General features: G+C 32.0%; 1 protein-coding gene across 7 annotated transcripts in view; it reads left to right on the top strand.

Annotated features, from left to right (window-relative positions):
- LOC129001267 (sodium bicarbonate cotransporter 3-like) overlaps nucleotides 1–15,544 on the top strand; it is a 122,346-nt gene that overhangs the window by 74,300 nt on the left and 32,502 nt on the right. For 3 of the 7 annotated variants that reach the window (XM_054428502.1, XM_054428503.1, XM_054428506.1), the window contains exons 5-9: nucleotides 6,378–6,440; nucleotides 8,310–8,448; nucleotides 11,715–11,934; nucleotides 14,228–14,351; nucleotides 14,944–15,060. In XM_054428502.1, coding sequence (XP_054284477.1) covers nucleotides 6,378–6,440; nucleotides 8,310–8,448; nucleotides 11,715–11,934; nucleotides 14,228–14,351; nucleotides 14,944–15,060 — 663 coding nt within the window. Of the gene's footprint in view, nucleotides 1–2,300; nucleotides 2,632–6,377; nucleotides 6,441–8,309; nucleotides 8,449–11,714; nucleotides 11,935–14,227; nucleotides 14,352–14,943; nucleotides 15,061–15,544 lie in introns of those variants that run through there. The other 4 variants (XM_054428507.1, XM_054428504.1, XM_054428508.1 and 1 more) reach the window with 3 other exon arrangements.

Here is a 15,544-nt window from a genome sequence, read left to right as displayed (position 1 = left end):
TAAACAAAATGTAATCTTAATCGGACATAATTTTTTTTAATCTAAAAAGAACATAGTAGGACCAACCTATCAAAGAGTGTACTACAGTTTAAAATAATATTTTCTTCCTTACTTTATCAATATATTTGAAATACTGTATTTGTTTCACAATTGTTACTTAATTAATAAACTAATTAAAATGTTGTAAATACTATTTTCCAAAATATTTGTGTATTCCCAGAATTTTTAATTTACAAGAGAACAATTTTTTGGTGGTACATTCATGTATATTCTAAAACTGGTTGCAGCTTTTATGAATATAATTGGAATATCTTGTTCTGACCATAGTCAAAGTCGAGTTATTCCAAGTGTTAACACCGAGTGTTGAAGTCCCATGTTATTCTCATGGAGAGTAAACAAATGTTCAATATTATTAATGCACTCAAAGACAAGAAGGAAAACAAAAATATTCATATAATAAATTCGTTATTACATGACGCATATCAAACATTTACCCTAGCATTTACCCTATTTACCCTAGCATTTACCCATTTACCCTATTTATTTTATCCTAGCAGCCAAACTACTTTGTTACATTTTGAATAATTTGACTTAAAGCTACATTTAACATGTCAACCGACATTAAATAAATTCACCACATCAGCATCAGTAAACACGTGGAAGTGACTTTTAGTCTGAGGAAAGAAGATAAAAATAAAATAGCATCGCCATTTTTGTCATCATGCCAGTTAATATTTCAGGAACTAGATGATCATTTAACTTTGAATGCTGTTGGCACCTTTACAATTTTGTATTATAGTTAGGGAAAAATATTCTAGTTGTGGAAAACATTGTAATTAAGCTGTGATTTCTTTTAAATCGGATCATTTTTGCTTGATTTATCACGCTATTGACTCATATATATGAATTTGAACGGCTGGTGTTTTTGGCCTCTTAGGACCTAAAAACAAATATGTTATCAGTCCCGGGTCCAGGTCTTACCATGACCTACGTTAATAGCTTATTCCATATATGGGAAACTATCTAAAATAAAATTTACACAGAACTGCAAACAAAACAAACATAGTTACCTCTTTTTGATACAAAACCCATTACTCTAGTTACTAGCATTAATCCTGTTCACTTTCCAAAAATGAGTTATAAAATATATTTTTGTAGTGACTAAACAAACAAAAACATCAACATAATAAAAAAATTTGCATTGTTGAAACACAAATAACTTTCACTTTAGCCAAATTGCCAAATACCTGGCTGTAAGCCAGACAGCGAGTAATCAATGCTATAAACATTGTCTCTACATTTAATATCACAGGTGGGGAAGCTTTGTTTGGAAGACAATAGTTTTATTTTTATTTTGTAAACGTACCAACATTCTTTCCATATCATTCAAATAATACTCAAGCTTATAACTGACAGTAATGTAAACAATGTTATAATTTAATACATTACTTCTCTATCTTCTCTCGTATTGAGAAAAGGAAAGTATTTAGTTCTGTGTTCATACCCTGAGTACAGGTAAAATGTTTTGTTTTTAGCAATTTATTTGTTTATTTTCCAGACAATTGACAAGGGAAACTAGTTAAGTTGCCAACAGTCATTTAGTTGGCAGCTCTTACATTTGCCAACTGTAATTTACACTGAAACAGTTTCCGCTGCTCATTCATGGAAACAAAGTAACTATTTGAGATTGAAGCTGAGATGAGGAAGATTGCATTTTTACATAATGAGTTGGAAGTTGGATTATTACTCAAACAATAGCTTTTTCCTTGAGATTATAGAGGAATGGCACTTGACTAAATGTTCTTTCTCTGAAGCTCTAGTTTTGGAATACCATCCTAGGATATTAAAAATACCATACATAAGCCAGAATTAGTCGAGGATGGACTAAAAGAAATATTTAAATTTGACCCATTACTTTAAATTTTAATCTTCTTTGATAAAGGACGAAATGTATAAGATATAGGAAGTAGTATATATTATTACCATTAGAAAATTGAAAATCTCAATTTTTATGCGAAACAATAACAAAACAAGAAAACATTGAGGCGTAGAGATCCAGCTGGTAACACAAGTTAATTTTCCAAATATTACCAACTATCACACACGAATTATCTCAAACTTAACCATTAGGTTCTTAAAATAGAAATCTCCTTCATTTCGGTTCCAATACATCGATTTGCCAAAGCAAAGACACTTGGTATAGCTGCAGCTTGGCTGTGACGTTGGCGACTCGAGCCTCTGCCAAGTGCAAACTAAACTCTCACCTCAGAGCTGAAATATCCCCTCGGATACTGGCCGAGTCTTCCGTTATATAGTTACCTCTCTTGTCTTCTATTAGTTTACCTTGGGAGTTAGTCTTCTTAGAGATTATCTCATGAGTTTTCTTCTAGTTTATCTCATGAGTTCGTCTTCCGTTAGTTTACCTCGCGAGTTTGTCTCATGAGTTTGGCTTCTACTAATTTACTTCAAGAGGTTATCTTCTATACTTCGGACTTAGTGCTAGTGTCACTGTATACTCTGTGTTGTGTTGTTTCTCACATTTATTTTACAAAGAATTAAATATGGCTGTGGTTCCTTTAAGTGAAATTATTCCGGAAATTCGGTTAATACGAGGATCCTCAACTGATTCAGGTAAACATTAATAAATAAGCTGTGTTAAATTTGTAAAAATTCCTGTTTTCTTGTTATGGTTTTGAATAAGTTTGAAATTAAATAGCAACTATATGTGGTGAATATAAATTTTGTGTATTATTAGCACAACCTCAGAGTAAATAAATAACTGTCAATGGCGTTCAATACAAAATTAACCTCTAAATGTTTTTGAACATATTTTTTGCAGAACAAATATTATTCTTATTTAATTCCGTTATCTGATCAAATACTGGACATAACTAATATATAAGCAGTTAGCATCTACATATGATCTGATTCTAATTATTAAAAATATTTATACAAAACATTAAAAATCTAGATACGTCCAGTAAGTGTCATGATAACATACACATCATTCTGTCTTCAAATTAATTGTCATGTATGGTATGTTGTGTTTTGCTTATGATGATGGCACTAGAATCGCTAGACAAAATCTAGGTAAACCTCTGTAAGTGATTGAAAACAACACCAAAATGAAACCTTCAATTAATTTTCAAAATACTTTATCCATAAGTTATGGTTACCTATTGATAATTATATACCACTTCAGAAAATTCACTTTAAGTATACATTAAAAATTAGTTTTCAAAACCTTTTTATGACATTATTTTTTTTATTGTAAGAATATTTAGAGTAGGTACTATTCCTATTGTAGATATTGGTAATACATTGTAGTATAGCCATGGATACCTACTTGAAAATTGGATGTTACTTAGCCAGATTAAACTGACTTACCAAGACATTATATAGGTCTACTAGAATAGAGCGAGTCTCTATTGATGTTCCTATTACTGGAGGTATCCAATAGAGGCTCTGTCTACTGGGAAATAACCATGAAAAGCTTTCTCGTTGGCCAATAAATTGTACCAACCCTTTCTGTTATCCCTTGATTATGTTTCAGTATTATCTACTAACTTAGACATCTGTAGAAGGTATCTGCATATTTTTCAGTTAAAAGTAACTAAATAAAAAAAATCTAAAATAAAATTATACCAAACAACTTAACAGCTTAAACAGAATGGTGTAAAAAATTGATCAAAAGTAACCCATTTGAGCTATAAAATATTTAATTACTGACATAGATTATGAGGAAAAATTTGTATTTGATAAAGTTTTAGCTATTAATGAGAATAATATATTAGACCCATTGGTGTGTACTAATTTAGTAACTGTACACATCAATGGAGTTTTTAGATTAAATTTTTGTATAAATGGTACAATATTTTCAAAATAATATGTTTAAAGTAAAACTAGAGTTCTGTTCAATTTCCTTGCGAAGATTTAAATGCCACTGATGGAAACCACATAATTTCTATAATGCATGATAAACCTAAAGTACCGATATAACTGGAGCAAAAAGTATTAATAATGGATTTATTTTTGTAATGTAACCTAATTGAAATGGGTAATATCGTTAATCTAAAACAAAAACATAACACCTATCAACATTATCGAATGAACTTTCGGTTTATGAGTTAGTATTTAAATGCCAAGATAGGTCCAATCTGTACCTGACAACCAATGATGTTGAGCTGAGCTATAAATATCAGCTGTTTGAAAGAAACAGTTTGTTACAAGTTTGCAGTGTGGTTGACAGTAGCACTAAACAGCTGATTGTAGAAGTCGATTCAACAGTTTTGTATTGACAGGTGTCTGGATTTTTGCCAAATACTGCAATTTCTCGGTAACTCTTGTTGAAACACTTGTTGAATTGTTTCTACGTCACTTTTACGGTTTTCTCTTTTAACTTCTCTCATCTTTGGAAAAACAATTAGTTTTACTTTGATTAAAAAATAAAACAAAATGGTATACTCTCTCCAAATTACAATTTATTTATTGGAAGTAGACTAGTATTTAAAACTAAGGACTTATTTTGCGTTTAATTGTTTTGGAATGTTACATTTTATTGAGAATGTTAAAAGCAATAACATTTTGAATCATTGGTATTAATTAAATAGTTTTACGGCAATATTTCAGATTTTTGTTTAAAATCTTATTTGTTTTAATATTATGAAATATAAGCAATATTTTACAATTAATTAATTTAAATAATCATTTAAAACTAAAAATACAATATCATATATTTAATATATATTTTAAATACATATACAGACATAGAAATTTCAGTATTTGAGGGATTACTTGCATAAAACCAGCTCTTAAACTATAAAACGTGTGTAGAGAATTTCAATAAAGCTTGTTAAATTTTTACATGTTAAAGTTTTAGCTTGTAAAATGTGTGTGTGGTGAAAGTTTATGATATTTACCTTATTTCAACTTCTAAGTTAGCACTGAAATTATTCTAAGAAAATACTTAGTATTCCTAGCTTCTAAGACATTTGCCTTAAACACTGTTTGAAACTCCAATTATATATAATAGCTGAACAAGATACTAAGATGGAAAGTTATTACAGTTCCAAACTCTATTTAGTAAAGCTGAGATAAAGTTTTAAATTTGTTTTGTGATCAATCAAATTTGATTTGCGTGGCTCTTTTAGTGCATTAGAGTCTTATTCTAATGAGTATTAGTTATTAAGTACTGGGGACCGAGAATTGCTCGAGGTGATTGATTTGCTCAAGGTGTTAAAAAAATAAAACCTATAAGCCTTAAAATATTTTCAATTTTGCTACGAATAAGTAAGTTGTAAAGTCAATTTGTTTTCGGTAGACATACATTCATTCTTACTTTACCTAACAAACTTTTTCATGTGAACGAGCAATCTATATTGAAAATTTCTACAATAAACTAATATAAAAACTCATGATACATAACATATGTTGACCGTTATTGCGTTAGTCACTGGGATCGTGAAACGTCGCAACTAACTACGGGATTGTGGAACAACGCATCAATTCCGGCGGAGTATCGTCGGAAATTACAAAACGTCCTTGGCCTTTCCTCTAGACTTTCAGTTCAATGTCAGCGTATAATAATTTGCTGTAAAAGACTTAACGTTTTTGAACAGTCGTAATTACCCATTTGGTTAGTAATACATCGTACACCCCAAATGTATTATATAATCAATGCTCAATAGCATACATAGGAATGTCCTTTTCCTTTGTACTGTATTTTGTAATTTGCTACTGTACTGTAGATGTTTTGTTACAAGCATATGTTACAATTCATTTGTTTACATTTTCGAACAACTGATATAGCTATTTGACAGTCCATAAGAGTAATTTTAAAAATATAAAAATTACATTTTCAGTTTTAACGAAAAGTGAATTTTTTCAGAACAGAGCCTAGCATGGATATTGTTTATAGCCTAAAACTAAGGTATTTCTAACAATTTGTAGGAAATCATAGGATCCGTTTTGAAATCATTGTGCGCAAACGTTACGGTACTCATATTATAGTATAGATAAATAATTATTATTACTTAATTACTTCACATTTTTTATTGGATGTTGGAATATAGCTAATAGTGCATGAATTTATCACCTTGTATTCTTCTGTGAATCTTGGAACTCCTTAAGGCTGCACTTTGGTTTACGTCCTACACTCATTCGAATGAAAAATATCGATATATAGATTATTCGATATATCGATTATTTCATTTGGTTATTTAGGTTAGGTTATAACCTAACTAACCAAACTTGATATATCAAATGAAAAAAATCGATATATCGATCGATATTCATTCGAATGAGTGTAGGACGTAAACTAAAGCGCAGCCCTCCTTAAATTTTAGGGTTATTTGTACAAACTGAGATGTTTATTCCAGGACAGTTTGCGATGGGTCGTCGCCTGTCCAGGCTGGCCAGTATCACCGATGACGGAGAAACCTGTAAGCCAGCATGGCTGCGGCTTTTGATGTTCTTGGTGTTATTAGTGTACAGCTTGTTTTTTTTTTCAATCAATTACAATCATGTTCAATAAAGATCGCAGACTTCCTATACAGTAATCATTTTGAGTTTTTAGTTGAACCATGTCTGGGCGATCCAACATTGACTATTGGATACTGAAGTAGACATCCCATCTGTCCAATCACATCCAGCTGTCGTCAATTTTTTACTAAAAAAGAACTTAGTTGTGTGAACCAGTCACAGAATGCGCTAGTGTCTAAAATTCTATTTTATACCTTATTTTTTGTTGCTGATCAGGTTGGTGGGGTTGGTGGGTGGGGGACAGTTGGTATAGCTCACCATAAGTCATTCTCTAAGTTTGACTCGGTAAAAAAGTTTGTGTACTCGACTGAATTTTTAGTTATTTAGATCAGCGCAATCTGTAGGTGGCTAACATGAACTACGAAAATTTTAACAAAAACCTGGCTACAAATTTAACACGGGGATGGAATGTCTAGATGTAAGATGCTGACGTTTGAGAGACATAAACAGATCATAAGATTGTTCACGTAAGTTGTAGTGTTTGCCCTGAATATGAATGACTGTAATGTCTCTGAAAGTTCACAATCTTTCATCTCCCAGACCACACGGTTCAACCCATCAACCCAGAAGTCGTTATAGATTTGTTATTTTGTTATGCTTGCTTTATTTTGTTTTCACACAACAGATGTTGATAGCACGTCGCTTTCTAAATGTTTATTGTTCTATGTAGTCAAATTGTTGTAGACTTTATTTTGCTCTATTTTTTTATTATTTAATCACAGGTCCAATGATTAACTTGTTAATTTAGCTATCATATAAAAAAACATTCAGAGAATAATACTTTAGATGGACAAGTCAAGTATATATAATTCAAACTAAATATATTTGTTAAGTAACTTCATTTTCTCAACCATAGTGAAGTTAAAACCTATCTGAAATAATAATTTTTTAAATACTAGTGCCAAAAGTGACACTTTTTGATAGGATCGACTGAAGTTTAACAACCAGAGACAAGGAAAAATAGCGAGTTACATTTGGGCCATGTGATGAACCCTTACCTTTTATATTGCTCACAAAATCTTACACCTCACCAATATGTGAAATCTGAGCGCTGTTTACCATTAATAGTTTTGGTTTACAACATGGATCATATTTCTTTATATTTTCAAAGGTTAGCTTTTACAGATATACAGAGTGTGTGAAAAAAATAACTGAGGCAATTCTCGCTAGTTATACATACAGTTTGCTCCATAGTTTTAATATTCTTTAAATTATGAAAACTGTAGGTGTATCAAGAAATGATTTAATTTCTCAGTTATTCCTTATCCAAACTAAGCTTAGTATGATATTATTGAGATCTCCATTAAATTTACTAAATTTTATGTATCATGAAAATGTTTGGTAAAATTAACTGTCAAGATTGGCACCAAATATTTCAAATAGCCGCCGGTTCAAAACAGTGTAGGGGTTTTTAATTTCAAATTACACAAAGATAGTAGGTAATAAGATGGACATTTTTTAAGAATCTAAATGCTGTAGCTCAAACCGTTAAGGAGTTATGAATATTTTTGTAAAACACATACAGACATGACAGATGATAAACAAAACAAGATAAGATTATGTTTATTGGTAATGCAAACTTTTATGCTTAATTTTACCCAAGGACGTAAACTATGTCCCCACCTTTTTTGAGAACCCTGTATGTACAATTATTACATCCACTTCTGCTCTGGTCAGTCATTCACTAAACATCAACTGACAAACTATGGAGAGTAAGTGATAGAAGTTCTGTAAAAGTGATATAATTACAACAAAACTGTCATTTTCAGTCACACCTCCTGCACAAAGGGTCCAGTTCATTCTCGGAGAAGATGGAGACAACAATACTCATGAAGTTCATCCGTTGTTTTCGGAAATGGAAGAACTGTTCCGAGAAGACGACTGTCTTGAGTGGAGAGAAACTGCAAGGTATAGTTGAGTTGAAAATGTTTTTAGTAAAATAATCACCTGTTAGCTCAATTTAAATAGCTTCAAATCAATCAATTCAATTTATTCGATTTTTTATTTTTAATATGTAAAACAAATAACTTCATGTTTTATTTGGTCTTGCTTTCCCAACTCAGTAGCTAAGTTTTGTTTTATGTCAATAGTTAAGCGGTCTGTTGATATTTTTACTCACTTTTAAGGTGTAATATATATATTTCACCCAATTTATTGCAGTTAGATGAATTAACGTAAGCCTTGAAAGTAACCGTCGATTTCGACGGGTTGAGTTAAAATCGTTGAGTGTTAGTTGTAGTTTTAACCAATGAAACCACCAACAGTGCAGCACACATTAAACAACAATGGTAAATAAAAAGCTACAAAGATGGTAATGGTACTTTTTCATCATACTATCTACAAAACAGCTGTTTTTTAGTTCCCTAAATCGTCCAAAAAACTTGACTCCTGCCGCTGTCTTAAAAAATTTTAAGCACATGAGTGACCCCAAGGCCACAGTACTGACTGCATATTATGCTCTGTTCGAATCCCACCCAAGATACGGTCTGATATATATATATATATATAATAGTCTGGGGTGGATCGATATGTTTTGCCATGCAAAAAAGAGCTGTAAGAACCATATATCTGGTCTACAATACAGAGATAGCTGTAGGGAAACATTTACAACCCTGAAAGTTCAAACACCAACTGCCCTGTATATTAGGGTTATTACAAATGATGTTCCTGATTTTGATTATAAATATTACTGGGTTAATTTGTCTCAAGACTATTTTAGTTGGTACCATTGGAAAGAAAAACTCATTAAGTTTCATTTACATTGGTTTGGGTGCATATCAGCTGTTTGTCAAGTCAAATGTTGTAAGTGTTGTGTAATGGCTGAATTTGAAGGCAGGAAAGCTTTTTGCCAGTTGGAATATTACATTAACCAATCTGTTATTGGTGTGCAACGACACATTAGAACCAGGTTTAACGATTATCCTCCTAGTAACCACTATATAGGCAAGTGACACTTGGAATTAAAGAGAAATGGCTGCATTTGAATGTTACTTGTAGTCGGGCTGAACTGAGATATGGAACGAGCTCGGTGGTCCGAATAATGACACACCCCTGAACTGGCCTACAAGATCTCCGGACATCACCCCCTGATTTTTTTATTGTGGGGATACATCAAAGATAATGCGTACACACCACTATTATCAGATAGCATACTTGAGATCCAGCAACAGATTACCAATGCTATCGAAACAATAGACCTAGACACACTTTTCAAAGTCTAGCAAGAGCTTGACTACATTATTGACATCTGTCGTACCACAAGGGGTTCCCGAATCGAGCATTTATATTTCTATGTATCTGTGTCGAAACTTTTTGAGTTTTTCAAAAGTTGTAACCATTTTATTTCTTTGTATAACAAATAAAACTATATTTTATGTATGTATGAAATCATGAACATCATTTGTAATAACCCTGTATTTTGTATGCTGAAACCTTGTTTTAGTATTTACTTTGTACAGTAATTAAATGAATCCATAAATTACGGCAAGTACACCTATGCATTTAATATCTTAGTTCAATAAACCTTTGCAATGGGGGTTGGAAAATCGTTAAACGTATTCAGTTCAATGTGTTAAAGGAAAGACTAAAAGAGCTCAGGTATTTACCATTTCATACACTAGAGAGGTTGAGCTCACAGTCATTTATTCATACTCGCATCTTTTATGCACTGTGCATTGAGTTTTCCATAATCATGCTAATTGGTTGAATGTTGACTCAAGCTTTTAACATTTCTTTTTTCACAATTGTGCACAACTTTTACAGTCTAGTAATTTGCTTTGTATAACATTTTCCTTTGAAATAAACATGTATAGTTTTAGAACTTTTTTTGGTACTTTCCTGTTAAAGGGAACATTCATTATTATCGATGATTTTTCTCTCGATATATCGATACTTTTGTTTACCGATTCATTACATATTGACAACTGATCTTGTTTAGGCTAAAATAGTCTATTATATGGATTAAGAAATGAAACTGTTGTAAGCTAACCTAACATAACCACCCAAACTTGCTGTACTATTTAAAAATTCCTTTTGATAACAGAAAAGGTTAAACATGGAATGTTACTCAGCAAGTTTGGTTAGTTATGTTAGGTTATTTTTTTTAGAACAGTTTCATTTCATTATTGTTTGTTGATACTGAACAATATTTATATTTATCGTAGTTGTTGGCTGATATGTTTCAATTCAATTTGTTAATATCGATATATCGAGAATAAAATCATCGATAATAATAAATGTTCCCTTTAACAGGAAAGTACCCTTTTTTTATAAATATCTTGAGATTTTAAAACTGTAACCAAATTACTGTATGTTAATAATATTTTGTGGTGTTTAACCCCTGATTGGATGGTGATGTTGTATCAATAGTCAATAAAAAATTTTCTACAGTAGAGCAGAATATTTACTATAGAAAATTGAAAAAAAAAACATAACAACATAGTGTTGAGAGTAGATACCCCTACACATTCTTAGAATTACATAAAATTGGTATTTAAATTCCAAGTTTGTTTATTGGTAGCATCTTATTTTATAGTTTGCCATTTTGTCATATATAATTTTACTTAGCTATTTTATTTGTACCTACAACATTACATTCTTAACTCATTATTTTTGTCTTGTTCATGAACAACGACAAAGGAAAATGTAATATTTTTTTAAAAGGTTTTAATATGCTTGAACCACTTAATGAAGACACCACCAAGATCAATTTACCAAGCAAGAATTCCTTACAAAACATTTAATCTTCAAATCTTTAAAGAAAGTTTGATGTACTGTACTATGAATAATAATTTACTAAAAACATCAATATATCTTTGACTGTTACTTTGGTAAAAGACTGATTACACCTAAATAAAAAATCATATTACACGTTTCAATTGTTTTTGTTAAAAACATAACAATTTTGAGTGTTGTTGTGTGAAAGAAGTAAAGTTAAGATTGTTTTTTTAACATTTCATTTGACATTTACAAGTAAATCACGTTTAATTGACAACAATAAAAAAAAACACACGATTTTGTAATGTGTTACTCTTGCTATCAATGCTTCAGTTTGTTGAGTTTTAGTGTGACAAGAGGTTAGACATCTGCAAAGCAAAAACTACTGAAAATACCTTTATTATATACATTTAGTTACATATACAGCAATAAAATAAAAACTTATTTTTTTACCAAAGGTGGATAAAGTTTGAAGAGGATGTGGAAGAGGGTGGAAACCGGTGGTCCAAACCTCACGTTGCGACTCTCAGCCTACACTCGTTGTTTGAGCTGCGTAGTCTGCTGCTCAACGGAACCGTGGTGCTCGACATGGAGGCTTGTACGCTCGAACAAGTAGCAGACTTAACACTCGACCATATGGTTAACTCCGGTGCGCTCCATGAAGATGCTCGGGAAAAAGTGAGTTTTAAGTTAATTCTTTGTCTCGTTTAATGGTGTTAACAATGGGCTGAACCTGGCAATCCATTCCCATGCTGAAATTTTAGAATAATCTCTAATGGTGAACATAGTTGTGTTAAACCACCAACAGAGTTTGCTGATATCAAATACTGGTGTCTATTGCATATGCCAACTTTTTCAAGTGAAGCTAAAATTACAGCTTTTGAAAGCTGTTATAGGGTGTTTTACCTCACATAATATATCACAGTAGCAAAATTTAAGAAAATATCATTAGACCATAGGATATTCTGTGAGTAACTCATTTAACTATAGATTTTAATTTTATTTATAAAGTGGCTTCAGATGGTCCATGAGCTGTGTTTACAAAGGCCAGTCTTGTGTACTACAATATATACTACTTCTATAGCAATATACTACTTGCCTCCAGTATATTTCAAGTTACCTGAGGCAGGTAATTTGCCTGACGACTGGCTTGTGAAATGTGGCTTTACTGTAATAAAAGTATTTGTTCTTTACATAACCACAGAAAATCACTATCGGACATTCCTAAAATAAATACACTTTTTTTTGTAAGTAGATTTACAGTGGCAAACCAAAAGAAGTTTTTTTTTACCATTCACTAGTCATAATGATAGCACTACTAAATTTAAACAGGAAAAAACCAACCAAAGTCCTTAGGTTGTAGATTACAGATTAATTAGGCAATTAGTATTGAGAAGACTGACAAAAAAAGAAGAAAATTCAAAGATGAAAGTGAAGACTGAAGAGCGATTTTCTAGAGCAGATTCATTGACTCTTTTCACTTTCTTTGTGGCTGCATTGAATCACCAAGTGTATGGAAATTTCTCGTTGTCTTTTGTTTGAGAAAAGGAAGTTTGAAAATTACAAAGGATCTTTTAATTTTCTTTGAAATCTTCTGTTGTCTTGAAACCTCAATGCACTTAATTTGATAGAGTTGACGTTTTATTGTAGATTATTTATATATGGTACAGTACAGACATTGTGAAGAAAACTTTCCCCGATTGTATTATACATACAGCGATGTTTTTGAGGATAAACAGAGCTGAAATACATTACTATTTGAATTTTATGGCTTAATCAGCTCAATATATAAAATTAGCCTTCATTACATAGATTTTAAGAAATCCCACTTTTCTTTTGATCTTGAAGAAGATCTGTAGATGAATGTACACTTTTATAAAACTAAGTATCATCAACTTGGCTCAAACTCTGAAACTCTTTGCCAGATAGCTGCCAGGAAATAACTAATCTTATTGCAGTTTTAGTAAATAATAATTTTGCAAAAGCAGAAATAAACACTTAACGTTGCCACTAAACTTGACAGAGATTATCTAAGTAAATGTATAGTTGCACCTTCGTACCAAATAAATCGTTTTTTATTCCAGTCTTTAAACAATAAATATTACAATTGACATTGTCAAGACATCTGTTTAGAGTAGATGTAATATTTTTTCTTCGTTGAACTTTATTTATTAAGCTTTTAATGGTGATTGGGCTTTTTTACTGTTTGATTTTTTTGTTTGATCTGAGTTTGACTTGCAACACTTTTTCAAATTTGCTTAACAATTTCAAATGAATGTTGATAAATATTGATATATTAAATTATTTAATACACCGTTTCCCAAAAAGAATGGATCAAATTTACAGCTATGTGTTACCAAGTGAAAAGGGTAAAAATAAAGGGTTGTAGGAAAGCTTATTTAAAAGCTGTTTTTTTACCCTTCAACAGTAATCAGCTTTTCCATATTTGTTTGCATGTTTGAATGTTCATAGCAATATGGAGCTGTAGTTAAAAGCACAGTGTATTGAATGGTTTATAGAGACAAAATCTGTGGTGTGATTTTTTTTTCTGGAAGTTTGTGAAAGATCAAGTGTATCACTCACTGATTTCAAACATAGCTAAACTAAAAACAAAGATGAAGCAAAGGGAAGCCTTTGAAAATATATCTAATTAAATGTGCCACAATGTGTGAGAGCTGGAACACTGACTTGTTCTTCTTCAAGCAAATAACAGAGGATATGGAACAGAGGTTAGGCGGTGAAACCATGATAGGAAAAACTTAGGAAGATGAGGAAAAAATTGTTAGTAAAGTTAAATTTTTATCTTTTAAAATAAAGTGTTTATGCCAGTTTACTTCTGATCCATTCTTTGGGACAAGCGGTACAATCAAAAGCTTGTTTTAGTTGTTTTATGTCGGAGCCTCAGCGAATCTAGACAAGGGTTGGACATATTCCTTACCTACAAGTTCTCATATTTTTCAATGATTTGCAGGTGAGAGACATATTACTACAGAGGCACAGGCATCTCCACGAGAGACGTAAGGAGAGCAACATGAGAGGCCTTCCGATCATACGATCTCTTGCAGACATCGGCCGGAGTCATTCCTCCTCAAAAAGTCAGTATTTTTAGTGTTTGAATGGATAAAACACAGAATTTATCATATTTTGCAAACAATTGATTGCTGAAGGGTGATTTGTAAACGTTTTTTTTTTCAAATTAGAGACCATGAAAAAATATAACCGTTTGGAAATTTTGGAAAACAAGTAGTTTTTAAAGTCTAAAGAATATCTCTGATTAAGATATGCAGTGCAGATATGGGGGTGCCCCCCTGGCACGTGCCCTCCCAACATAAAAAGTGTAGTTAATTTTAGTAGTCAACCAACAATAAAAATCTAAATAAAAATACATCTCTTCTACTTTTCAAAGGGGTTACTTTACTCACAAGGTATTTTTACCAAGTGTTATGAGGGTATTCCATACTAACTAGACCCACCCCCCAGTAGGATGTTGAAATACAAAACAGTTAATACTTTTTATGGTGAATAAGCTACCATCAAATGAAGTAAAACTATATTTTGGCACTTTTGTGATGAGTATCGTTCCAGTACCTCCAGTCTCAAACAATTTCAGTTCATGTCTATCCCAATCTCAATATTCTACTCGGTTTCCACTCCATAACTTATATGAGGTATCATGGTTATGGTTAGACATGCAGCGGAGTGGGTCGGATAGATCCGTGGCTCGCACAAGCAGCCTCCCCACCCCTCAGGAACCGTTTCCAGCACCAACTACAACCACGGGACAACGGTTTCTCACCGTGCCAGGTGCCCGAGTGAATTGTAGCACCGTAGTTGTGGGTGGCAAACATTGATGATGAAACTGTAGTTGCAATAATCACTACGTAGTTGTTTTTTTTTTTTATAGCTTTGAGTAAGTGACACTAAGTAACACAAAGTGTAACATTGTTGAAGAGTTTAAGCGTAGTGTAACAATAATGGTTTTCAACCCTCCCAAGGATTGTAGAGAGTTTTTGCTCTTTCAAGTGAGTATTGTAGTCACCTGTGTGATTGCTTTTGTTTGGTAGTGAGTGAATTTCGTGCTTTAAAGTATTATACAACAGCACACCTTTGAAACTGAAACTATCTAAGTATATTAAGAATTTTCATCACATTTTAACAGCTGAGGCTGAATTTGATTGTGTTTGGTAACAGCAATGTTTAATATTTACATCGACTGAACCATTGCAATGTATTTATGACCATATAATTTACGAGGTGCGGGATAAACTGCATAAACTGAATTACCAAA

The sequence above is a fragment of the Macrosteles quadrilineatus genome, unplaced genomic scaffold, assembly GCF_028750875.1.
Source record: "Macrosteles quadrilineatus isolate MER2022 unplaced genomic scaffold, UCM_ALF_1.0 Scaffold_8__2_contigs__length_117827958, whole genome shotgun sequence".
NCBI lineage: Eukaryota > Metazoa > Arthropoda > Insecta > Hemiptera > Cicadellidae > Macrosteles > Macrosteles quadrilineatus.
This window is presented reverse-complemented; position numbering and strand designations above follow the sequence as displayed.